We start from the raw sequence: 25,304 nt of genomic DNA on the forward strand, positions 1-25,304 counted from the left end.
CTCAAGTGGTCATTTAAGGGTTTTGCAATTTAATAAGCCCAAGGATACCCCTAACTATAGTCATCAAAAAAAGATGACTAGTTTTCATTTTTTAAACAAAATGAAAGGAAATCATGCTTTACCACAGCATTATCACCAGTTCTGTGCTACCTCCAAATAGGAATTTAGGAGCGTAAGATTTATAGCGTCGGAAATTAACAATTTTCCTCCTCTTTACTTTGAATGGTGATAAAAAGCACAAAAATTAGTTTTCTGTGCCCGAATGAACACGGAAGTCTGTACAAAGTCTATATGACCGCTCAATCAGTATTTTTCTATTTGTGATCATTTCTTCAAGAGAAAACTTGCCTCAAGAAGAATTTTAATATGCAGCTTCACCCCAAGTTGGGGGACAAGATAAAACGACTTGGTGTGTTCTAGAGTTGTTGCTCTCAACTTACAAAGATAACATAATTCTTAACCTGAGTAATCTTCACAACCCATCATCTATTGTGGATACATGCCAATATTAACTTGATTTGATGTCTATGTTGTCACTGAGGTTTGAGAAAATTTTTCTAATAGTGATAAAGCATTGAAAAAGTTATCTACCTCAGCTTAAGACATTATTGGTTCTTACCTTTCTTCGTTTGGACTGGAAGTCAGTAATATCCGGTTTATCTATGTCCAGAGGCTAAGGGAAAAAACAAAGCATAAATATTAGAGGGCAATTTTTTTCTCCAGAGAGAGAGGGTTCCCTGCAACAAAAATGTGGGGGTTCATGGTCAACTTACACAACACAGCGGCAAAAGAGATGTCATTCTTTTAGCATCCTGTTGAAAAAATAGCGCAATAAATTAAACCGGCCACAACGTAAGGAAGAATAGTTTTATCTTTATCCTTTGATGGCACATTTACTAAGTTTTATAAACACATGAAGCAAAAACAGATTAAAAGAAGTGCTATTTACCAACAAAGCGGTTGACAGCTTCTCCACTGCCTCCAAGATGCACCACGCTGAGGTACTCAAGGTAGCGTGGGACCGCACAGTTTCTTGTCTAGCTTTCGCTCTCTTTTGTGCCTGAAAAATTAGCATTTTAAGTGTTACAATGGTCAATTCTCAGCTAAGGAGGCATGTATTTTATGTCCCAAGGCTACACTGATGATACAATCAATATATTCTGATGACAGAGAAACATGCAGTCACTGGGAGTTCAAGCCATAAAGAAGAGAATACATTCGGAGTTTAATGAAGTTTACCTTGGGCCTCAGTGCATCTTGCACGTGCTTGTTGCACGAGCAATAAAAGAACTCCGTACTTGTAAAAGGTCAAGACGGATGATGCTAGGACTGCTAAGGCCTCCGAAGCAGTAATCAGGGAAACAGAACTCAAGAAAAGGCTTGTGGTACAGAAAGCATTTTCAGTAACAACACAGACCTCAGAGTTTCACGATGGTCTAAGTGTACCATCTTAAAATCAGTGTATACAATCATAACCAGGAACTAGTTTTACTTCTCTCTTGCTTCCTCCCTTCCCCCAAGATTAAAGTTGGCTGCAAATCTTTGTCTTAAAAGATAAAGATCTGATTTAAACTGTAACAGATCTAAACATTACACTGAAAAAGTAAACTGTGTATTTGCACCACCCAACTTCAAATATCAGTCAAAAACTTCCTTTGGTGTGACTTTTTTTCTTCCCAGGTTAAACCCCTCATATAACCACCCTGTGCTTATCACACGATGTGAAGACAGGAAGCAGACCACGCAGCATGTAAAAACACAAGTGAAACTCACAGAACCACAGAATGGTTAAGGTTGGAAGTGACCTCTAGAGATCGCCTGGTCTACCCCCCCGCTCAAGCAGGGCCACCCCGAGCAGGTTGCCCAGGACCATGTCAAGTCAGCTCTTGAAGACCTCCAAAGAGGGAGACTCCACAGCCTCTCCGGGCAACCCGTGCCAGGGCTCCATCACCCGCACAGTGCAAAAGCATTTCCTGATGCTCAGACAGAGCCTCACGTTTCAGTTTGTGCCTGTTGCCTCTTGACCTGGCACTGGGCACCGCTGAAAACACAATGGCTCTCTATGCTCTTTGCACCATCCATTCAGGTATTTATATACACCAGTAAGATCCCCCCTGAACCTCCTCTCCTCCATGCTAAACAGGCCCAGCAGTCCCTGCCTCTCCTCAGAGGAGAGGTGCTCCCAGTCCCTTGATCATCTTGGTGGCCCTTCGCTGGACTCTCTAGTACCTTGCTGTCATTCACAGCAAGCAGCAAGAAGCTTGCAAGCTACTCTCTCCTTTAAAAGCCTAGTATTTTGGTTCCTCTTTTTACCATAATGCAGTAATATTGTAAAAAACAAAAATAGCCGACCAAAGAGGGTTCCCAGCTTTGCACCACAAGGTTTCAAGGTTTCCCGTAAGTGAGGTACTTGTACTGCCCTTTTTCCGTTGCACAAATGGACTGTCAGAACAGAGCCAGCAAACCCGCGTTTTCATTTTCTTAAAATTCCTTTTGATTTATCGATAAAAGTCACTTTCATTTAAATACATTCCTACCAAACCTGATTTGACTTTCCTTTTCGATTCGGCTCTAGCTAATCAGAGTTGTCAGCACTTTTTATTTGCTATTTCCAAGAACTCTTGGGGGCAAATAACTCTCTTCAAGAACTATATGAATCGTTCAAAACAGAAAGCATGTTACTGCTTATCTTGAGACTGCATTTAGTCCTGCATGCCTCTGTGTACCAGAAGAACAAAGGATCAGCAAAGTTGATTTTAGATATTTTCAAAGACTGCAGGTTTATACAACATATCCATAGCATGAATGTAGGCATGCTTGGAAAAGAAGATCCACAGATAAATATTAGCCGGGTTTGACTACTGTAGCTTTTGCTACCATAAACACAAGTTTTCAAAGTTATGCTGTCATTGGTTTTTTTGCATCAAGTTATTTTAACGTAATGTAGTCAGAGGCAGACAATGGCACTTAAATGGAATTTTTTGAAAGACCTAACAACAGAGGAAACCCCAACTACCAACAACTAGCCCAAACTGCCATTCTTGTTCTTTCTGACAAGTCTTACCTGTGGTAAAAACTGTTATTAAAGAATTTAAACAGAAATCAATCTCAGACGTCTATTTTTGTAGACCAAGAGGGCAGAAGAGCAACTGTTACCACATATTCAGCTCCCTGCTCAAAGCTCCTTTGGCAGTGCTGCTTTTTTTATTTCCATCACTATTTCCCACTACACTACTTTTCTCATACCTGATAAGGTTCTGTCTTTGGCTGCCTTGATCTTACAGCTGCACCACCGGCATAGGCCGTCTTTCCGGGGTAAAATGGAGAAAACCCAAGCTGGTTTTGCTTAAAAACAGACGTGCTTCCACGTACCTACGGAAACACAGTATGAAAAGTGGATAGAAAAACAGGTACACATTCAAACTGATTAAAAGAAATACTGTGCAGTACTTACAGGACACAGTCCTCCAAAAACAAATAAACTGAATGCAGGTTTCTTAGAGCTAGCTGCAGAATGCTGCGAGAGGGAATGAGTTCTTTCAGCTTCTGTGGGCCAGAGCAGTGACGATGAAGTATTTTTTAAAACTGCAACATCTGCCAAAATGACGTATGCTGGATGTAAATGCCTCTAGTACGTACAGAACTTTAACAATAAAGATCACACTAATTCAAGTTCTTCAATACAGAAAAATAAGCATGACTTCAGCTTCTTTAAATAGATCAACTTCACGTACAGACTGAAAACCAAGTATCACCTACAAACTTGAAAACTGTTCACAGAGCTGCAAGTAGTTTTCAGCAATCTTACCAAGTTAATACTGTGCTTCCAATGCAGATATTTTTTTCCTTCAGGCTAAGATAAAAGAGGACCGCATAAACATCAGTGCATTTGTACGGACAAAGCTTTTTTCTGTGTTGGTAAAAGGCTGGAGGCCAGCACAGATCATAATCGCACAGGTTTTAAACCTGGAAGATTCCCCAAAGGCTGCTCTAAGAGTTAACGATCTTCTGCCCATGTATGTTTTACGAAGACACACCAGAAAGTTCTAGTGCACTCAGGTTATATTGCTAAAGCCCAGCAACTCTACTCTCAGCTGTACAAAAGATCTCTGGAAAACCTGCTGAGCACACGTCAGTCCCTGTCTATATGGGGGACTAGAAAAAGCTGCAAACCTGCTGTTCGCCCTTTCAGCGAGAAGACCTAGGTACCAACCTACATCGACACGATGCTTATTTTTTATTTTAAAATGGTGTGCTTTCCTCAATGAATTTGGCAAAAGACATGAAAGTATTGACAGCTGAAGCCTTCTACCAAGAAAGGTCAAAAAACAGCCTATAGCTTATGTCAGAGTAGTTTCTTTATCTTCTCTTGCTGAAACACAGGAAAACATCTCGTGTTCCTATTTGTCACCTGCACTTATTCACATTTAACCAGCTGTCTGTTAGATATTCTGAGTCACTCTTCCTTCTAGATAATCAGCCTAGTTGTCAAGCTACGGCAAGTCAGCCTGATTTCCTACCGTCCCAGTTCAAAATTTACATATAACCTAGCTGAATGTGTATATTTCAGCACTGACTCTTTCTAACATCAGGGTATCATAAACGTATTCCAAAGCACGCTTCTATTAAAAAGGTGATAGGATTATATACTTCTAAAACACTAAAAATTCAATTTAATTCTCGCATCCAAAGTTGACATTCACCTATTTTATTTACTAAGGTGATGTGGAATATTAAAGAACGCAAGGTACTTCACATTAAAAAAAAAGTCAATTAAACAGAGAACACAAAAATCACCTTCAGCAGATGCTCTAGAGGAGGAATCACTGGTTGTTGGGATGTTATCATCGTCTTGTTGAGAGGTAGAATCTTCTATTTCTTTTATGAAGGACAGCCTAGGACTGCCAATGCCAAATATAGAAGATGTCGAGGGCTGACAAGGTGGGACAGGAGAATCCAGCACGGTGTAATTCAGATGGCTCCGATGAAGAGAGGGCCTTGTTAACACAACTGGGAAGTTCAGTGCTGATCTACTTGTGGATGGTTCTAGACAAGAACAGGGAGATAATTAGCTTTGCTATAGACAAGCTCACAGAAGCCAAAACCTGTTTCCTATCGACAGCCATGCTATTGCCAAGTTCTAAGGCAAAAAGAGAGAAGCCAAATTTAACTTCTTCCTCACCCAGATAGGGTTGCATCCAACTGTCTGGCTACAACAACAACACTGCTTGCGATACACAGTATTAATGTTGCATCCAGAAGTAGTTAACTATGAGGTTTTACAACACCACATTCTGACCCCGTGCTCAAATGCTCTAACGCTGACTTGGCCGTTCACTAAATCAAACATATATACTCCTTCTCCCATGTACAGCTTGCAATAAGCTTTACAAAATTTGAGATTACACGGTAAATTACAGATAACACTGCAGCTTCCATAATATTGGAACAAAGGTTATATTAATCTGAATACACAACATGAAAATGAACGTTTGCAGTACTTTTTTCCCAAGTTCTTCCATATCAGCTCACGTTAGAGGCAAAACATCATCTCCTACCCATTAACTATTGGGATTTTGACCCAAGGGACAAGGATGTTGACCCAAGTAACCAGATGAGCATTTTTCCCTCTTGAAGCAAAGGGTCTGCAAACAATGCCAGTGGCCTGGAATAGGTGGCCTTGAAGTCTATCTTGCTAAATGAATGGAACTATTCATGGGTATTTTGCCTGATGAAAGCCTACTGTCTCTCCCAGGAATCTGGGCAATTCAAATGACTTTGAGCCACTATCCTCTTGATACTTGAACTGAAGCTTAAACTAGTTAGTTCAATCTTCATAACCACTGCAGTACCACTAATTAGCTCTCCAAACCATGAGCAGATTTTTAGGACAGCACCGTTTGAGATACAGAAAGTTCTTCAGGCGGAAGGCCACCCAATATAGGCTCCAGCACACTGATACCTCAGAACTGAAGAAACACATTGGTTTCAAAATGTAGTAATAATTAAAAAAAAAAATCTTATTCTTAAGCATAGTAAGTAACACCCACGGACAGCAACATAAGCTGCAAAAGGTTCCAGGGTGTCCACCTGCTCCTGATCTCCTGGAGTTAGCAAGCTTGCAGTGCAGCTGTTCTTACTGAAAGCTCCTTTCACGCAGTTACATAGGAAAGCCAACATGTGTTCCTCAGTCACGAAGACCTTCTCTATTCTTTTCTCCAAACTCATTCCCAAGCTACAGCTACACAGAAAGCCATCAATCTCCTTGTTTACAATTAGATGAGATTGGAGGCAAAGATATTTCCTCCTTATTTTTTGATTCTGCCAACAACAGAAGCGACTGACTTTCCACATTATCTATGGTTACCTACGCACGCTCAGACAAAACTTCTTTACTTATTAAAAGCTGACTTCCCCAAAACAGCTAATTTAAGAGAAACTCAAATAAGAATAGATGCAAATTTATACAACAGGACTACAGTAACCGTGAGAGGCACTGGATATAAGACAAATTAATCTTTCATGAGGTAAAGGAGTTGCAAACCTCGTTGCCAACGGTCCAAATACCTTCTCAAAGACGCCCCCTCCCCCCGCGTAGACCTTAAAGTTATTGAATATTTTAAGGATAATAATCTCATAAACCACATCCGTGCACAAGTTCCCCAGTTCACCATCAAGTTAACAAGGAACTTTACAAAATTGATCAAAGCCCAAAACAAAACAAAACAAAACAAACAAAGTCGGGACACGAGACGGAATTTTCCTCTGCCATTCTAGCATCTAGTATTTTGTTTCGAAGACTGCAAAACAAATTAATTTTTTTAATTGCCTTAGGCAATTAGACAGATTTTCATTCCGTATCTTTTAAAAGATGGAAAATGCAACCCAGCACACTTGCAAATGACTTATTTTCAGCATTTAGCACCTGGCTAATAGAGTACCTAAAGTTAACTGATGCCTTCCAAGAGCATAAGATGTATGCTTCGTAACTGTGTATACAGTTTAAAGCTAAGACGGTTTCACAAACAGCTGTTTTGACTTTTTTGTTTGTTTTTTTTTCATTCTGTCAAAACCCTCATTCCAATTTCCTTTTGAAATTCAGATTCAAAACTAGAAATCTGTGAATAAATACAGATGGCCAGAATTCCAAATGATTTTTCACATACCTTGTCTACTAATTCCTGCTGGTTCAGGCGTGAATCTCTCATCGATTATGGTATCTTCATCTGCATAATCGTGGTGATAGTTTACCGGAGTCTCCTCCTGGTTTGCAGATTCATTTCTGTCTACACACTCCTCCTCACGCTTATTGAAATACTTCTGCAGCCAGGCCGGTACAATATTTCTCACAGTTTCTGTCATTCTGCTAATTATTCCCTGCTTGAAAGAAAAAACAGTTGTTTAATTACAGAAACACAGTCAACAGCATATGCTGGGATACCACCTTCCACGGACCTTGAAGACAGATATTATACAGCAAATATTCAGAAGACGACGACGAGGTTGATCCCTGGCATAGGATCGCTACACTTCTGGTAAACCTAAAATTCACCTAAGATTGATTTACAACTACCTATCACTTTCTGCACTTCCAAGTGACCTTGGCAAGGTTCAAAGTTTTGAAACCTCTGCCAAAATTCACCAGCAGGTCGTCAATCTGCAAGGCTATCAGGAAACTCTACGCCTGAACAGCTCCTGACCTACAGACTTGTTCCAGGACTCTTCCTCTTCGCACCCTCACGTGAAAACCAACTAAACCAGAAGTTCAGCAACTATCTACTGCGACAGTCAGGACCATACTACCCATTAAAATCAGTGAACCTAAATATTTTCAATTTTAGTAATGCTGAATTGCAGTGACTATACGCACAAAAAACAGTTCTGCTCTCAACAGTCAGGCTAACCCAGAAGATGTCCTGGAAGAAACACAGCTATAGCTATAGCACCAGCACCTCCTCTTGCAAGAGCCTTCTAAAGCTGTTGCTGTATTTTGTAGAAGACTGACTCTGCGGCATACATCGGGTACGATCGGAGAATTCCCACCTGGCCGAAATCCCCAGGAACTACGGTTAAATAAAAGATAAATTAATATAAATGAATATAATTAATAATAAAAATTAATAATAAAAATTAATATCCAGAAAGCTGACAATCATGAGCTAGGCATCCTGCTAATCACCCCTCCTGCAGGTAGGGGGAAAAAAAAAAGTAAATTAGATCCAGGACTAGTTCCCAGGAACTTTGAAGCTGCTAACTATACTGTCTACAGTGCCCAGGCACCTTCAGAGCTTAATGGTAAGAGACAGAGGGTTTGGTGGGCTGTAATTACGATCACAAGCACACAAAACACATCTATTTAAGTATTTCTAAGAATCGACTTATCGACTAAAGTTGTAGGGGGAAGGATGAGAAAAACAGCGGGGTAGGGATCAGAACCAGAGGTATAACCTCACAAAATCGCATCGGTCGCTTTCGTGCCTCCCCAACTGCATCACTGAGAGACAATTAACATTAAGCCACAGAACCTTCTGCAGAGTGGACATGATATTGAAAATAAACTGAAATTAATTGACAAATGCTCTAAGCAAGCTATCTGCTCAAAGCTCGTCCTTTTACGTTATGAACATTTGCACGATTCGTCTGGTTACAAAGCTAACTGCTATAATAAATGCACACATGTAACACCGATCAGTTTGTCTATTTATCAAATCATTAAAATTCTTCCCCGATAAGTTACTGTTAATTTGATCTGCGCTGGATGTGCAGCAGCCATTCTCTGTGCAGAATCCCCCAGATATCCCCACGCACGTGTTTGCTCTGGCACACTCTTTAAATAAACCTACTGGAAAACACGCAGAGATAACAGACAATGGAAAAGTTAGAAAACCATCTCCACTGATTATTTTTAATCCACGTGTAAGGTTTATCAGTTAGCTACACAGTGTCGGCACACGCAAGCTATGGCACTTTCAACATTAATGCACTGTTCAAGCCAGAGGTTTCAACGGTTGCTCTGTAAGCGTGGGGAATGTTTGCATTGCCCTTCCAGGCCAGCTTTAGATGGACAAGATTGATTGTCAATATATGGTATAAGGGACTTGGCATTTCTGCAAGTGATAAAAACCTAATTGAGCAGCTATCCATGCGTAGCGCTCCCTTGGTTTTGCATATGATAATCAATCCCCTCAGCTACGTTGCTCATTTAATAGCGGAGAGGTTTTGGCTGAACAAACATGTGCAGAGGGCATCTCCAGAGCATCTCTCTGGGCGTCCTGACATTTCTTAGCAAAGAGCTGCTGGGAGGGATCTCGGCGCGTCCCCCCTCCAGCACGGGGATTTTCACAGCCCGAATTGACGGACCGCTTTCACCGTCAACCTGCTGTACCCTACAGCACAAACGAGAAGCAAAGCCTGGCAGGTAACGTTCAGAGAATTGATGATGGGCTGAGGAGGGGTGCAGGGAGCGGGGAAAGCCCTGGGGGTGGCACTGGGGGTCCTGAGGGCAGCGGGCTGGGGGTGAAGGGGAGGGGGAGGAGGGGGGTAATGGGCTGGGTAGAGGGGTAAGGGGGTAAGTAAGGGGCTGAGGGGATAACTGAGGGGGTTAGGAAGGGGCTGAGGGGGTAACTAAGGGGGTAACTAAGCCGTTGAGGGGGTAACTAAGGGGGTAACTAAGCGGTCGAGGGGGTAACTAAGGGGGTAAGGAGGTGGGTAGGGGGTAACTAAGGGGATAAAGGGGCGGGTAAGGTAAGGGGGTAAGTAAGGGGGTAACTGGTGGGCTGAGGGGGAAGGGCCCGCTGTGGGGGGGCCGCTCCTCACCCGCTTGCTCCTGGCACAGGGGGGCTTCGCGGCGCCCAAACGGTGGCGCCGCCTCTTCACCTTGCCGCCGGCCGCTCCTCCTCCTCCTCCTCCTCCTCCTCCTCCTCCTCCTCCTGCTCCTCCTCCTCCTGATCGGGCTCCTGGGCTGCCGCCCGGCGCCCCGCCGCCACCGGCCCTGCCACCGCCGGCCATGCCGCTGCCGGTCGCGCCGCTACCGGTCGCGCCGCCCGAGGCCATACCGCCCCCCCCCCCGCGTTCGGTGCCGTCACGGGGCCCCCCCGCCCCCCGCCGCCACGCGCCGCGGGGCCTGCCCTGCCCCTCGTGGGAATAAAAATGTTGTTTTTGCAGAGTTACGTTGTTTAAAGGTAAGGAATGGGGTATTGAGGTGTGCTTGCAGCGATAAGAACGCTTAGCAGGCGACCTTGTAAAACGCAGACAACCAGACTCCGTAGAACAATTCGGGGAAAATCACGGTGTTGAGTCAAGTCAGGTAAGTGAAGAAACATCACCGCTTCAACCAGTAAAAAAGTCAAATCTGAAATTTAACAGGCCGGCAACGGAAGGCCATGCATTGTCTGGGAAGCATCGGACAGATTGTGAGCCTGGATCACCCCCTCAGTGGGGAAACAGGGGAGGGTCCCGTCATCAAAAAGTATATAAACTGGGTTTTGGAACCAGCAGGGGCGCTCCTGCTCGTGGGACGCCCGCCACTGCGATCGCGAATAAATTCCTGCTTCGCTGAGCTCCTCGCCTGAGCCCAAGTTCTTGGCTACGGAGTGTTTCTCACAATTTGGGGCTCGTCCGGGAGCCAGTCGCCTACTGGGGAGCCCCACCGCCGCAGCAGCAGGAAGGCATGCCCCGCTGATTTCAGCGGTCCTGTGCATCGACGGCGGCGGTTCTGCGGAGAGCTGACAGAGGGCCCGAGACTGATGAAAGAGGCAGGATCCGTGAAGGAGTGGGGAAGGGAAGAAGGCAGGCACTCCGGCTTTGAGAATTGATCCGGTAACTCTGTGCACAGACCAAGGTAAGAAATAGGAAGTATTGCCTTGGGGGTCGGGTGAGACTCTGTGTGCCGTGTGATTGAGACGTACTTTTGTACGGAGCGAGTGTGGAGTCCTGATCCGCGGTTCCGCAGCTCCGCGAGGGGCGCGGCCGGAGACGGCCGAAGCGTGAGCTAAGGGAGAGAAAGGAAGAGTCTCGGGAAATGCGGTGTATGGTAAGCCCTTGCACGGGGAAGTGCTTGGCAATACACCAGGGAAATTTGGTGTGCGGTAGTCCTCGCACGGACGGGACGCCCGCCACTGCGATCGCGAATAAATTCCTGCTTCGCTGAGCTCCTCGCCTGAGCCCAAGTTCTTGGCTACGGAGTGTTTCTCACACCCTCCCCCTCCCTCCCTCGCGCGCCCCCTCCCCTCACGGGAACGCGCGCCCCCCCCCTCCCGCTGCCGCTCCCGTTCCTCGCCCCGCCCCGGTCCCGTCCCGGTCCCGCCGCCCTCCCGCTCCCGCCCTCAGGACCCGGCCGCCATAATGAACCCCGGCCCGGCCACCGTAAGCACGGGGCTAGGAGTCACCTCCAGAGCCTCCCCGCGCCGTGGCGCCGACCGCCGGTGTGCCGCAGCACCGCGCCGGGCGTGGGACGGCGCCCCGAGCCCACAGTGCTCGTCAGAAAAGCCCCGCACCGACAACCGATACCCCCGCACCGACAACCAACAGCCCCCACGCCGACAACCAACGCACAAGCAGAGTTTTAGGCCGGATTCGTGGCCCCGTTGGTCCGGGAAGCGGTCGTCACGCTAAATTCTACCTTACGGCAGGGGAACGATGGGCATCGTGACAGATCGCCGCCCCAGAAAATAAACACAGAAATAAATAATAAAAACGATAACGGGACGTGAATCGTGCCCTTAATAACAGACATTGGGCAGTGAAATCACCGACTTCTGCAACAATCCGTGCTCAGGGAACTGACTAAAACCCCTCCTGCATTGGCCATGTAATAGCTAGGCAAACATCACATAATACTTCCCTCCCTCACGTACACCAAAGCTATTAAGGCAACCATAGTAGTGTGATAACGTGATTTTTCTCCTCCAGATCAGCGTCAAAGGCAGCTACGCTAGGTTTGCTCATAAGTTCAAACGCTGCTTTATTTATTTATTTAAATGCCATTTTTCCTATTTAGAAGGATTTCCATAGGGTGGCAGGCCTTTAATGACACTCACGACTCAGAAACATTTGCCGATGCAGTCAAACGGTGTCTATTAACGCGAGGCACTGAAGTTAATTGGTATTAAAAATGAGCCAAAACGAAAGGCAAGTATCTGCGTGTCCAGCAGAATGACAGCGATCATCACCATTTGATCAACCTTCCCTGTGAGTTCTATCTGCAAGTTACTTTGAGGTAGCGCTAGAAAGAAGCGGTTGGTCCAGAGCATCCCTGCAAAAAGAAACATCCACGGCTTAAGTACCGTTTACTCTTTTGGTATCCTTTTAAGTACTTTTTACCCGTTTCGGACTCCTGCCTTTTCCCGGCTCACTGATGACAGCATTAGTAGCCCCTCAAGCTACTGTCCTACAGCCTTTCCCATCAGTGAAGAGATAGGAAAAACCCCACTACTTCTTGGAAGAGAAAACCAGCAGGTTTTTGAATAAAAGCACTCTCTGTTGCAGCTAGGTACAACGAAAAGCGTTTATGAAATCATTACGGGACATTCCTGTAGAATACTTCCTCAAGCTTGGAAGAAAAAAAAACATTTCAGCTAAGTAAAACAGAAAATAACTGGAAGAAGTGAAGTATGGCGGTGTTGGAAAAGTTGCTTCAAAGACTTGTTTAATTAAAAAGAAGGAAAAAAGCAAGTCCCTACTGCAATCCCATCTTTGTCAAACTGATGGCGGGCACCAGTACGATGTGTTCAGCTAACACAGGCTGGAAGTTGTAACTGCAGCTGTGAAGTTTACCCAGTAAAAAGACTCCGCAAAGCATTCTAGCAGTTCCGATGCAATCACTGCTTCCTGAATTTGTGACTCACGGTTAACACGGCAGTACAGGAAGAAGTCTGGCATTCACTGTGCTCTTACGGTAAAGAATCTGCCCTGCGCACACCATCCCAAGCCAGGTATGCGCTCCTAACAGGAAAGGACGATAGGCTGATAAGTCTCAGCAGAGGGAAAAAGACATCAGAGAACTACTTTATAACAGCAGCACGCGGGCTGCAACCGACGTTCTCTTCCTCTCATCATTTTCATTTCTGTGGACTCCAAGAGAATACACTCCCAACATTTTTCAGCTCTGGAGAACAAACAGCCCAACCAATCTCATTCACTGAACTACAAAACTGGTATTTTCGCTATCTAGTCCGGAAAAGGAGGCGCACGTCTCTAACGTACAGTGTAGAGACCTTGTTAATAGGCAAAGTCTGCATAAAATAGGTGGCCACAGCCTGATTTTCTGACGTTCAGGGCCTTGGGTCACACACCACCACAGTATCAGACTTAATGAAGTCACCAATCTATGTGGGCCCCTCATTACACAGGTCACATGTTATGGACCAACCTCTCAAAGGCCAAAAAACAGCACTGATACTGCCGGGCCAACACATATCTGTAGCATCCCATTTCTGGGTGACAACACAATGAATGTTTCCACAAAGTACTCGATGCAAACTAACTACTGTTTTTGGTGATGCAAAGCAAGCCGTGTCAAAGCAGCGTAGCACCCAGGCACATTCCTGGAAGATGTTTTGCTGCTCACGTTGAAGAAAATAGATAAAAAAATCCTGTGCAGTTTGCACTTCTGAGCTCAAGTACCACAGCTATGCACTACAATTGAAGTGGCATCAAACCTTGTAAGGTTTTGAAGCTTCAGCACTGCCATCCAAATTCAAGGAGGCTGCATCTATTATCTTGAATTTGCCCCAGCTCAGTCCCCTGAAACAATTCCATAGACACGGACAAGCAACCCTTTTCCCACCCAGATTCTTTGCTTCATCTATTCCACCTCTACCTTGTGTCATATTCTTATTAATCTGCCCCTCAAAAGACTCCCTGGCTCACACAAAGAAGCAACCCAACAAATCCCTGTTCCCAGCCACGTTGCTTTCATGCTTTGGGAAGAGTTAACTGCAACAGCTCTAACTGTGATGCCACCTCACCCCCTCCACCTATGTGAGGTTCTTTGCCTTCTGTCTCCTCCTACGTGTACACCTGCACTAGAACCAGGAAGAATGCGCTTCCTACAATACTCCAAGAGCCTCTTCTGTTTCAGGATGTCATCATTTCAATTCAGGACTGAAAGTATTCCTAGCAAAAACCCAACAGCTAATAGCTAACAGAAGCAGTTGCTGGTGATCAGCTACAAGTAACCTGGAAGTACTGAGGAGTCACAAAAGAGAATTTGCATTACATTTAAGAACAGCATGCAGCTTAGGACCACTGCTTTCACTGACTACACTAAGCCATAAAAAAGAATTGGATTCTTACCTGCCATCACAGCAATTATGGTTTATGTTGCCCCCAAAACACACACGGCAGTACCAGAACTGTGTCAACTAGCTTTAACAGCTTCCCCAGCTATTAAGTACAGTAATTTCTGCTTCCTTTTTTTTCTTGGAGGAATATTCTTTTGTTTCCAGCCTCACTTACTTATTATACACACTGTTAATTAGCAACTATTTCTCCATACTCATAGGGTTATGGAGTCCCTATGACTGGAAAAGACTCTGTACCCTTCAAGATAAGAACAGCATAAAGGCAGCAACTCGCAAGACTGCTCTAGCTTAAAGCAAAGCTTTCCTCATTGCTCTCATCTCCTTTGACTTGAGTACTGTCATCCTTCTACCAGAGCTTTAAAAACTTTAAAAACAAAGGCTTGGCTTGTCGCTTACCTAAGGAACCAGGAAAACAAGGGAAAGCTAGATTTTGCTTGTGTCCTAATGCCCATATAAAAATAAAGACAGATGAAATACCCTTACTACCTTATTAAATTCCATAAGCCGGAAGAGAACGTGCTGCACACAGGTACAAGTAAAATCCCTTGCTGGCAGGTTTGCAGAAACAAATTTTTTATTTACACAGGCAAGTCTTATCTTTAGACCCCATTTACCTCTTTACATTTCTCGAATATTTACATGACTTCATGATGCTCCAAGAAGAGAGTGATGAACAAAAAGATTACAGAAACTGTCAAAAGCATAGCAAAAAAAACCCAACCTATCATTGTGCTTTAAAACTTATGAGCTAGAATAATGTAGAAGAAATGTAGTTTTAGCACTTTGGTCCTAACGGTCATGCTCTAGAAGACACTTAAATAGCAGAGGGGATTTCAGAAGTGACCGTATCCAGAGGTTGCCAGTGACAATTCATGAGTGAATCGTAGAGTTCTTCGCTTGTCTCCGTGAATTGTCTGTTCATTTCATCAACATCCAAGTAGAGCTGTGGATCTGAAAATAAAAGCCTGGTAAGTCCAAGTATCAAATCTGAGGCATGCGCGCAAAAAAACTTCACGTGAAATGGCTAATAAAATGTATTTTAAGCTAAGTGTAATAAGCTATTAGATCTACTAATTTTAGTGAGGTATTTAGTCCTCTAAAATTTTGAGCCTCACAACTCCACCTTTTGGGAATTTGTATATTAGAAGGCCGGGACTAGAACTGTCTTTCAAGATAAAGACAAAGACAATGTTTAAGATAGTAAAGATAACGTTTAAGGATAATCAGCCATGAAACCCTCCCAAGAGTCATTTAATTCACTTCTCCGGCAATACACGTTACATAGGATAGTTTCTAAACACTAACACAAAATGCCTCCACGTGAGGAACTTTGCAAACCTTCCAGGACACAAATATGTTTTGTACCGTATTTGTAAGTGCAAGCTGAATCCTCCTTTTGGAATCTGCAACATAAGCTTTTACCTCAGGGTGGAGAACAAAGCTTTTGCATATTACTGAGTTTCTAATATAAAATCTGTTTAGCGGAACCAATACAAAGAACAAAATTCTGTCTTAGACCATTTTCAAATGGGAATGAAGGCACAGGTACAAGAAACCTGCTGCGAAGCATTGACAGTGTCCCGTTTTACTTGATGCGGTCAGTGTATGCTGTATCAGCTTTAAAACCCCAACTGATTGCAGATCAACCCCACAGAGGTTTGACCTCAGCTGAATTTTCAAGATGTTCTTCATCCAGTAGAGGTTGGCTTGTATTGTTAAAAGGCACAAGGATGGCTAAACTCAAGTGACAATGATAGAACCCTTATTACCGTCAGTAATTAGGTCATCATCGCTTTCAGTCATAACTGAAGATTCCTGAAAGACAGAAAAGGCTAAGTTTAATCATAACTCATTTCAGAAAGCATCACAGATTCAAAGTGCTGCAGTCTCAATCCATTCCTTCTTCCTACAACTACAAGGATAGATGGCATTTTATCTATTTATTTTTAGAAGAAAGCCAATATTACAGTACAGGTTGGAAGGGACCTCCGGAGGTCACAACTAATAAATTGACCACGATAAGACCACTTACAACAACTGTTTAATTTGCTTTAAGCAAAGCAAATCAGAAGAACAGGAACAGAAGAAGCGTACGCAATTATGCTGTCAAAACCATTCTTTGGTATGCGTGAACAAATAATGGTGTATAAATCACTAACTCTATGGATTTACTATTTAAGCACTTAAATACAAACACCTCTGAATGGAATCTGCTCTTTTAACTTCACACTAAGCAGAAAGCATGTTTTCAACTTCGGATTCTTTTTGCTGATTCACACAAATCTGTACAACATATTATCTGTGAAATATTTTCTTTACAGCAAGCGTGCACTATCTTTACCTCAAAAACAGCTGGCGCCATTAAAGAATCTCCTAAAGAGCAGTCTCCAACAGCTTGCATGCTGTCACAGGGAGCATAGGAGCTGTAGTTGTAGTCAGCGTAAGCATCGTAACTCCTCTGCGAGTGGTAGTTCTGGTAATCTTGGCAATAATCATTATAGTTGTATGACTGGTACCGCTGCAATTCTGCTTTCAGTCTGAAACATGAGAAGTTGCATACAGTCAGAGAACAAGAGACTGTAAACCCAGTTCTGAACTTAAACAATTTGTCAGCTTACATACTTCAAAGCTTAAAAGGAAGCTTTCCTAAACAGTCACCTAAGTGACAGCTTAAGTCACAGCTCAAAACCTCATTTCTATAGAAGCAAGCATCCTCACCTTTGCCAATACCAGAAGGAATTGTTCTCATGGATTAACTCCAGAGCCTTGACATGGTTACCTGTACACATCAAGTATTTTTAGCGTTGGCATAAGCAAGCTGCTGCTAAGTCTCTGTGCTTTGCTAAAGATTGATTTAAGACCAGAGACATTTATCAAGCACAGCTGCTTTAAAGATGCAGTCTTAACCCTTCTATCTTTTGTTTGGTTAATTACTAGATCTTATTTCCAGAAAGAAGTGAATGGAGTCAGATTATCCATTTCAAAGAAGCATCTGACGCTGCCTGTCAGTTTGCCATGTCTACCTCCACCTGCTCAGTTTTTTTGTTTGTTTAAAGTCCATTAAACATTCATCAGCTGCCAACTATACCACTCAGGTGAAGTCAGTCTTGCTTAACAACACAATCGCGATTCTCCAGTATGACGCCTTATTATTAGTGGGAGAATTACAAAATACACTGGTTCTTAAGAAGAAAGGGCCAGCTGATTAGCTTTCACTACTTTCCCTTTCAAGATTTTCCCAGGGGCAGCTTCAGACTAATGACAAGAACCAAGACAAGTGCTATCTGTACTAAAACTGAGGTACACTGCATAAAGAACATTCAGATAACCCAGCTGCATATTCAAAAAAATCCGCTGTTTAGACTTGTCTTCACTGATTCTGTACAGGCAGACCTCCTGTGTTTGCAGTGCCCAGTTTCTCTGACTTGAATTGGGGATGCAGAGAAGTGAGTTCTATGCTTTTGGGGAAGAATACAAGCTGAAGGCATTCTGAAATAGCTTCCAAACTAAGCAAACGTGAGGGACAAACTAATCCAATGGCTGGGTATTGCAATGCTAAGAGAGCACGGTACTCAGCCATTCAGAAACGTATTACTGATGTGTATTTTAATACCTACATTTGTTTCAATACTGCAAAGCTACACAAGTTCTAATAAAGAGGTAATCCATTGTCTTGCTACTGTAGTAAACAAACAGAAGATACATCATCTTAGGTCTTCTGCTTCCGACTGCACTCTTCCTACATACAGTTGTGTAGGGAAGGAAAATCTGAAAATACTGTTGACGTTCTTCTGGATAGCCGAAGCAAGAAAACATGTTTGTGGCTTATTCTTGTTTTCAAAATAAAACAATATTAATTTAATCAAAAAATTTTGGCAAAGAAGTTTGGACAGTGCTCTCTTGGAGAAGAGCATTTCCATTCTAAAGCAGAAGGAGGCAACATTTGCAGAATTATGCTAGGTAAACAGAAACAGAAGTGTTATTTTTTACTATTTAACAGAACACACAAGCTGACCTCATGAACATACTGAAATTGTTTATATGAAGTCCTGTTTTGTCAGTATCCTGGATCAAAGTTCATCAAATTTGGTATCAATTCTTTAACCGTTCAGAGACCTGAATTGCCTTAAATAAGTGATAGAACTGAGCCGGTAGAGTAAGAAACCCTCTCAGGAAGTGCTAAACTTTAAACTCCCCATTGCCCTAAGCTCATGAAAAGCAAAGAATAGCATTCTAAACCTGTTCTAGTAATAACGCCTTTGGCTTTCTCCCTGCGTTCCCATTTTTTCCCCCCACTTCTTTCCTGTCAACCCACTGTAAAACTAGTTATGTGCTTCTCTCAAACTAGAGGGAAAGCTCTAAGAACAAGAACTCCCTAGCATATAAAACCACTTGTTGTCCCTTCTACCTTATACAGGTCCAAACCTGAAAATATTTTCCAATGCATTCAGCTTTGCTGCTGTTGAGAAACAAGGCTGGTTGCAATGGCAGCTAAGCCCAAGTTGCGCCGTCTGGCTAGACTTAACAGTTGGATTCCCCCAGCCATCCTGAAGCAGGTTGATGAATCCAGGGAGTCAAAACATAGGACTTCTGCATTTCTGGTTTTGTAGACTGCATCCTGTGTACAGCCATTACAGCAAGGGCCACAGACTTTCCAAAGGCAGAGCTACAAGAATCTGATTATTTAGAATAACTGTATCAATGCACAACTCCTTGGTTACCTTTTAGAAATTCCTATGCTCAGCCGGATTCCTTTTCCCCCCAGACCTGGTGCGTTCTGGCAGTCTTGCAGTGCCCTCATCTGATCACCTTGCTCACCAAATCTGACATAGGCATACCCTCTACTATTTTCAAAAGGGAGAAAACCAATTCTAGTATGCATAACAGTTACAAAGCTAACGAATTCAATTTCTGTCTTCTACAAGAAACAGAAGATAGCAGCTACTATAGCTTCTATTACTTAAGCAACCTCTCTGGCATGTGCACGTGCACAGAAAAGGCTTTCACCAAATTAAAAAACTCGGGCCAGAAGCAAAATGCTTATTCCTCGGTAGCATTAAGATGCAACTCACTGAGAGCCAGCAAAACAATACATTTTAAGTGCTCTCTGCGTAAGTAATCAGATTCCATATTTCTGCATATACAGCAGTTAATCAGTTAGCACTAACCCACTCCTTTCGGAGCCACAAACTTTATTGGTCACAAACACCAAGAGCTGGCTGTAATTATCTGAACCAGTATTAACCGGTACCTCTGAACTCTTCAAACAAAAATATCTTTCAGGTGCTCTTAGAAGAACAACATCAATTGCCTGCAACAATTTGATGGCTTTGCTAAACGGAGCACTGAAAAGCACAGTGGTACAGTTTCTTTTGTAGCCTGTTCAGAAATTATAGCCCCGTGCCTACAGCTTCAAATCAGGCCAAGCTTACCAGCCCAACTCTTACAGCTTAAGTTCACTGCACTTGAATGCCTTCAAGACGTGCTTTTAGGAGCCATGGAGAAGAACCCTCTGGTAAGACCACCATTATAAAGTACTGAGTGTTGTTTTACACTTAAAATAGAACTATCTGTTACAGTCATTCATCAGCTTTCCCTAGGCTGCTGCTCTCTCACTACTGAATGTGATCCTGCTCTCAGTTTCCCACTAACTTTTTCCCCCAGCGTTTATGGCCTCTTTTCATCTATGACACTTTTAAGGGACTACACCGTGTTGAAAAATGCTGGTTAACATTTCCTTTTACACAAGGTGCCTCATCAAATTTTCCTGACTAAACCAAACCCCAGAACCTTAACTAGAAGAGGAAGCACACAAACACACACGCCTCCCTGGCCACCATATCTCCCCAAAACATATCTGTTCAGTAACAGGTCAACTGTAAGAATACTGCGATTAAAATCAGTATAGCTCTATACACTGCTTTTGTTCGGGATTACTAGCTAATGTCCTTCCCCTTACCCCTTCTGGAATTAATACTGAATTCTGTACTCCAAAACGCGGTTCTTAAGTCATACAAATGACATTTAACAATCAGAATTTTTCCACACAGTGATCCTCAATAGAAACTTCAATCCTCTACTGCAGTCTTTCAACAAATTAAAGGAATAAAAAACTGGCTAATAACTGTTCAGTGATTTTTGGACCTTTGTAGCACTAGAGTAACAGCAGTACACTCTGCAGCATAGTTGCAAGTACGTGGGAGTAAGATACTCTCTCTCATCTCTTTTTTTCTCTGAAAAGTGTGAGGCCTCTGTTTCACCCTACTAAAGATTTTACCACCAACTGTACTGCTAGCATTGAGACACTGCAACTTCTGTGCTTGTATGAGATGCAGGACAGGTTCCTTAAGGTGTCGCAATTTTTTGTCTAAACCTAGTGTTGAGATCAGAAAAGGGATTGCTACTAATTGCGTACGTATCAATAACCAGGACAGAAGACATGCTGCATATAGGAATTAAACTTTTTCTAAAGCTCTAGTACATGAACATATCAAATCCCGCAGATTTTTTCTAGTATGGTTTCAGAGGTCTTACTTGATGGACATAAGCGCACAAGTGAAGACAAAAGATATTCCGTTCACCTGAAGTACATGAAGGTTTGAACTACATTCTAGTCCTGATCTTTCCAGTCAAAACTGTTTAAAAAACAACCCACCGAACAGTAAAACAAACTGAAAAACTTGAAAGATCATGTTTTTAGTCTGAACTCCAAATGAACAACGTGTAGGGCATGTAAAGAACAAGCACGTCATTAATGAAAGCTTTTCTCTAAAAAGGATAAACTTATTCTTGGGGAAAAGTGTGGAAACAGATGTTATCTAGGCAATATTCCTACAGGAAAAACGAATAATTTTGCCACACCTCAAAGGAAAAAATAATTGTGCTTAACAGGTAAGAAAATAAAAAAAATCAGAGCAAACCAAAAAATAAATCACAGAATATGCATCCTCGTTTTAATCATGAAGTATTACCTTTGAGCTCTGCTTTGGTGCTTGGCTTTGCACTTTCACAGGCTACACACTTCGTGGCCTCTGCTTTGTTTTGAACCAAGCAGGTCTCCCAATCCCAGCTTCTTTCAGGCTTCTTGAATTTGTCTAAATCCAGAAATTCTCCAGAAGGAGCAGAAAATGCAGATGCACTGCTACTGGTCACAGGTGTTGGACCCTCTGTGAGACAAACAAGACAGTTAACCATCCTGTTTGAACATGAACTATAAAATGAGCATTAACTTTTAAATTTGATTTGTCAAATCCCACAGAAATGTTCAAAACTACTCCGCAACTCCCCCCCCCCCCGCCCCTGAAAAAAATAAAAGCCACCAAAAACCCACAAAGAAACAAAGAAACAAACAAAAAAACCAGAGTGGAACTCAAAGCTTCCAAACAACACACAACTCTGTTCAGCACACAAGCTTCTGCTGCTGTTGACGACAGTATAACCTCCATAAAGAGGTTGCAGCAACTTTGTAACAGCAACTGCTTAGTTTTTTGTGGGGGTAGAGTTTTTTTTTTTTTTCTTGTTTGTTGATAAATGATAGAAAACAGAAAAGTATGTCCCTTTTACGGGGTTGGTAAACACAAGTTTTGATGAAAACTCTCCCCCCTCCACACACAATTTTTGTCATTTTGTTTAAAGTAATTACTTTCTTTGTTAGAGGATTTGACAAATTTGATTTAGTGTTCTATCAGTTTGTCCTCAATGCTGAGTGAAGCAGTGATGCTTACTTTAGCCCCAAAATTTAACTGAACTGTACCCACAATGCTGAATTAGGGAACAACGTTAAGTAGGTGAGGTGTATTCAGTGCTATAAAATTAAATATAAATAAATAAAAACCACAAAAAAACACATTAAGTGGTTGTTGGTACTTTGTGTATTCTGTATATATTCAGCTAAGTCTTGAACTAAACTTAACTTGCAGGGGATGAGAGAGAAGACTTTGCCTGCAGAACAGCGAGCAGAACCATCTGAAAGGTATGACATCTATTAATTTAAAACTTACTTGAAGGAAGAAAGAAATCTCCTTTTTCAGTACGGTCTGCACCTGAAAGGTGGTGACAGTTCTCAGTAAAAGGAATGGGAAATCCAATGAAAATTTTGTATTTTGAGGGAGCTGCAAAGTCTGGATTGTGTTTGAAGATCAATATAACTTTGAGAAAATTGTTGTTTTTATGAAAGGAAGGAAGATGAGCAAGAATAAAAGTACTGATACACCACTTTTTATCCCAAGTTTATCTTCTGAGTAGGATACGAAGATGGGAAACGAGGCACGTTATAATGCTGTATCCACAGAAAGGGTCTTTGCTATTGAAGGCCTTATTTTTTCCTTCTACAGGAAATATGGCTCAGTTTGTAGTTTAACTAAATCTGTAGTGTTACAAATTTTGCTTTGACAGATATTTCATGGTTTATAACTCAGTTTACTTATAACAAAATAATTTGTCCCTCCTAATGTTCCCTAGGGGAAAAGCTATTAGTTTTAGCTATTTAACTGCTTACAGTTTGAAAGCTCTGTCCTAATGGGATGATTCTTTCTGAAGTATTCTTTAGAAGGTGAAGTAGGGGAAGTGAGTTACAGTTCAGGAGGATGTTTATTGATGTGTTTTTTTCTTTATTTTTTAAGCAAAAACATGGAGGAAGGTTTATGATTTATTATTCTTTTTTTTAATACTCCTTTCATGATGAAGTTAATTGTCTGCTTTGAGTTCACATGAAGACCATGTGTTCTTTAGAATCATTTGAGGCCAAATGCTAACTCATCTCTAAAATAAAAAAAATCCAGCAGAATTAATTGAATTTCTTCTTGAGGAGACTGCTTTGTGTTACACTGCTTTCTTGGTTTAGGTCAAATGAGTTATCCTCCAGATAATATTGATGGCTTTTCCTTCTGGGCAAATGGTGTTTTGGGTAATAATGCTTGAGTTAAGAGACTTTGCACTCGGTTTTTAGGGGGTCGCTCTTTTCAAAGAACAGTAGCAGGGAATTTTGTTGACTCTATGCTCATCTGCCAAGCAATTCTTAGGTGACCATGGGCATTCTTTGGCTTGCAGAAAGAACTCAACACTTTGTTTTGGCATCTAAAAGTTGGACTTCACAACAACCACCTTTTTAGGGGTGGAAGCGACTGGCTTTAAGGTTCTGGTACAGGTGCAACCAGGTGCTGGGTTTTAATTATGTTTTTTTCAAACTGTTCTAAATTGTCTTTGCTAGAACTCCTTTCTACTTCTCCATTTAGGAAGGAGATACAGAAAACTCACACTGCTTTTGATTTCGTTCACAAAGTTTATTGCAGTGCCCTACCTTTTGTTTGTAGAGTAGGTAGTGGTGGTAGTGTTTTTTGTGATGCTGGTCTCTGTTGGGTGCCATGTTCTGGAGCAGGAGCACCACACTGATCTGCTGGCAAGAGTCCCTTTGGACAGTTGAGTTGGAATACTCAGTAAATCTCTGGCCCACCAATGCTATATATCTATGTGTGTGTGTGTGTGTGTATATATATTTTATATCCTGAGTCCAATTGTAGATTAGACTTGCTTGAAGGCTGACAACTGTCTTTGCCCCCTTGAAGCTCACAGGTGTTAACAGAAAGAGGAATATGGGCTGTTATGGGCAAGCGATAGTTGTCTGAATGAAGATCTGTTTTGATGTAAGACTTTTTTCAGAATTCTAATGGATTGACAGTTTGGATTAGAGAAAAGTCTGAGCATATGCCTTAGGGATCTGTCTTCCTCTATGCAGTTACAGTGCTAAGCAGGCTGTTGTCAAGTATTTGACAAGTTTAGACCAGTTCTCCTCCTCAGTATTGTGGGAGTTTGACCTGGTGTCTTCCAGTGCGATCTAATGCACTTTTGTACTGACTGACTGATTGGCTGCAAGATAAGCTTTGATGTCACGGTTTTTCCAGGCATACTTCATTTTCTTGCCATAGTACTTTTGTTAGAGTTATTCCCTATTCCACTTCTGGTTTGGGTTATTTTTTCCCCATTTGCTCTTGGATTAGGATATCTTTCTGGTTTTGAGCTAGGCTTTTTTAAGTACCAGAAAAATGCTTTTGTATGCCTTACAAAAGGGATCTGTATTCATGTCTGAAAAGACTTCTGGAATGTTGGCATACCCAAACACCTCTGCTGTTCCTGCTGATGGCCACATGAAAGTCAGAGCTGCTTCTGAAGCTTAGGCCATATTACCTTGCCACACAAGTCTAAGGCGTCTCTATTCTATCAGAGCTGTTGGCATGTGTTTCCCATGTGTATGTGTGCATATGTGCACTCTTTCTGTATTTTTGTGAGCTGTTCTTTTATATCCCTGCAAAAGATACATGTGCATCGCAGAATCAGAGAACCGGTCCTATTTAAAGGAAGCACTGGAAAATAACAATCTAAATCAGCTCTTCTATTTCAGGTCTTCTGGCTTAGTCATTGTTCCCATGTGAACGGTGCACTTATGTATGTCCTTTTCATTGCTGCTGTTAATAAAGTTTTTCCTATTTAGAACATCAAGTATTTACCAGCGTTTAGCAACTTGTGAGACAGCTTTAGTTTTTTTCTGATCAGCAGGTTTCAATTCTAGGACTAATAACAGCTCTAATATCTTGAAAAAACAATTTGGCTGGTAATTTTTTTTTCTCTTGTTTCCCCCAACTTCTGTACTGTCGTGTGCTAGCAATGTGACCAGCTACAAATTCAGTACTGCTGCGTCCAATGGTCTGTCTTCAGGAGTGAGTAGCGGAGGCGGCAAAATGAGAAGGGAAAGAGGAATACACTATTTATCAAGAGCTGTACAAGAACAGGTAAGTGACTCTTAAATTAATTGCTGTCACTGAGCTTACTGAAGTAACTAGCTAAGTGTGTCAGTTTTATTGCATCATAGTAAATTATAACAATACCGCTTTATTTTTGCATTGTTTTTGTTTTCTTGTGGGTTTCAGAGCAGGTTCCAATTGATTTCCTGTGTTTGAATACCTGAACTTTGCTTATATAATTGTGAAACTTTTAATTCTGTTACCT

General features: G+C 42.3%; 3 protein-coding genes across 4 annotated transcripts in view; 1 reads left to right on the forward strand and 2 right to left on the reverse strand.

Annotated features, from left to right (window-relative positions):
- The window catches only part of LOC308189794 (tRNA selenocysteine 1-associated protein 1-like), a 216,967-nt gene extending 191,720 nt beyond the window's left edge, over positions 1 to 25,247 (forward strand). The window contains exons 3-4 of the transcript XR_013946609.1: positions 22,223 to 22,275; positions 24,961 to 25,247. The gene's annotated coding sequence lies outside the window, so the exon portion shown is untranslated. The remainder of the gene's footprint in view (positions 1 to 22,222; positions 22,276 to 24,960) is intronic.
- On the reverse strand, positions 323 to 8,164 carry LOC308189784 (nuclear pore complex protein Nup153-like). 2 transcript variants are annotated; one of them, XM_080580255.1, is made up of 7 exons: positions 7,167 to 8,164; positions 4,798 to 5,046; positions 3,455 to 3,594; positions 3,247 to 3,372; positions 950 to 1,060; positions 774 to 812; positions 323 to 673 (listed from the first exon to the last, which is right to left on the reverse strand). In XM_080580255.1, the coding sequence occupies exons 1-7, from the start codon at positions 7,360 to 7,362 to the stop codon at positions 593 to 595; spliced, it is 942 nt and encodes a 313-aa protein (XP_080436381.1). In that variant the 5' UTR covers positions 7,363 to 8,164; the 3' UTR covers positions 323 to 592. The 2 variants fall into 2 exon arrangements, with proteins under 2 accessions (XP_080436381.1, XP_080436382.1); XM_080580256.1 differs by lacking the exon at positions 774 to 812 and having other exon boundaries at positions 324 to 673; positions 7,167 to 8,163.
- On the reverse strand, positions 14,860 to 17,361 carry LOC308189795 (uncharacterized protein C6orf52). Its single transcript, XM_080580267.1, has 3 exons — positions 16,645 to 17,361; positions 16,073 to 16,118; positions 14,860 to 15,254 (listed from the first exon to the last, which is right to left on the reverse strand). The coding sequence occupies exons 1-3, from the start codon at positions 16,702 to 16,704 to the stop codon at positions 15,118 to 15,120; spliced, it is 243 nt and encodes an 80-aa protein (XP_080436393.1). The 5' UTR covers positions 16,705 to 17,361; the 3' UTR covers positions 14,860 to 15,117.
- Positions 25,248 to 25,304: the final 57 nt, after the last annotated feature.

Source organism: Anser brachyrhynchus (assembly GCF_964034855.1).
Source record: "Anser brachyrhynchus genome assembly, chromosome: 2".
NCBI classification, from domain to species: Eukaryota; Metazoa; Chordata; class Aves; order Anseriformes; family Anatidae; genus Anser; species Anser brachyrhynchus.

Excerpts from the sequence above, each read along its gene's own strand:
- LOC308189784 (XM_080580255.1), bottom strand. The coding sequence starts at position 7,362 with ATGACAGAAACTGTGAGAAATATTGTACCGGCCTGGCTGCAGAAGTAT. Across the intron at positions 3,373-3,454 it reads TTTTTGGAGGACTGTGTCCT|GTACGTGGAAGCACGTCTGT; the intron begins GTAAGTACTGCA and ends GTGTTTCCGTAG. Across the intron at positions 1,061-3,246 it reads CAAAGACAGAACCTTATCAG|GCACAAAAGAGAGCGAAAGC; the intron begins GTATGAGAAAAG and ends CTAATTTTTCAG.
- LOC308189795 (XM_080580267.1), bottom strand. The coding sequence starts at position 16,704 with ATGCAAGCTGTTGGAGACTGCTCTTTAGGAGATTCTTTAATGGCGCCA. Across the intron at positions 16,119-16,644 it reads TGGCGCCAGCTGTTTTTGAG|GAATCTTCAGTTATGACTGA; the intron begins GTAAAGATAGTG and ends TCTGTCTTTCAG. Across the intron at positions 15,255-16,072 it reads TGATGACCTAATTACTGACG|ATCCACAGCTCTACTTGGAT; the intron begins GTAATAAGGGTT and ends TTTTATTTTCAG.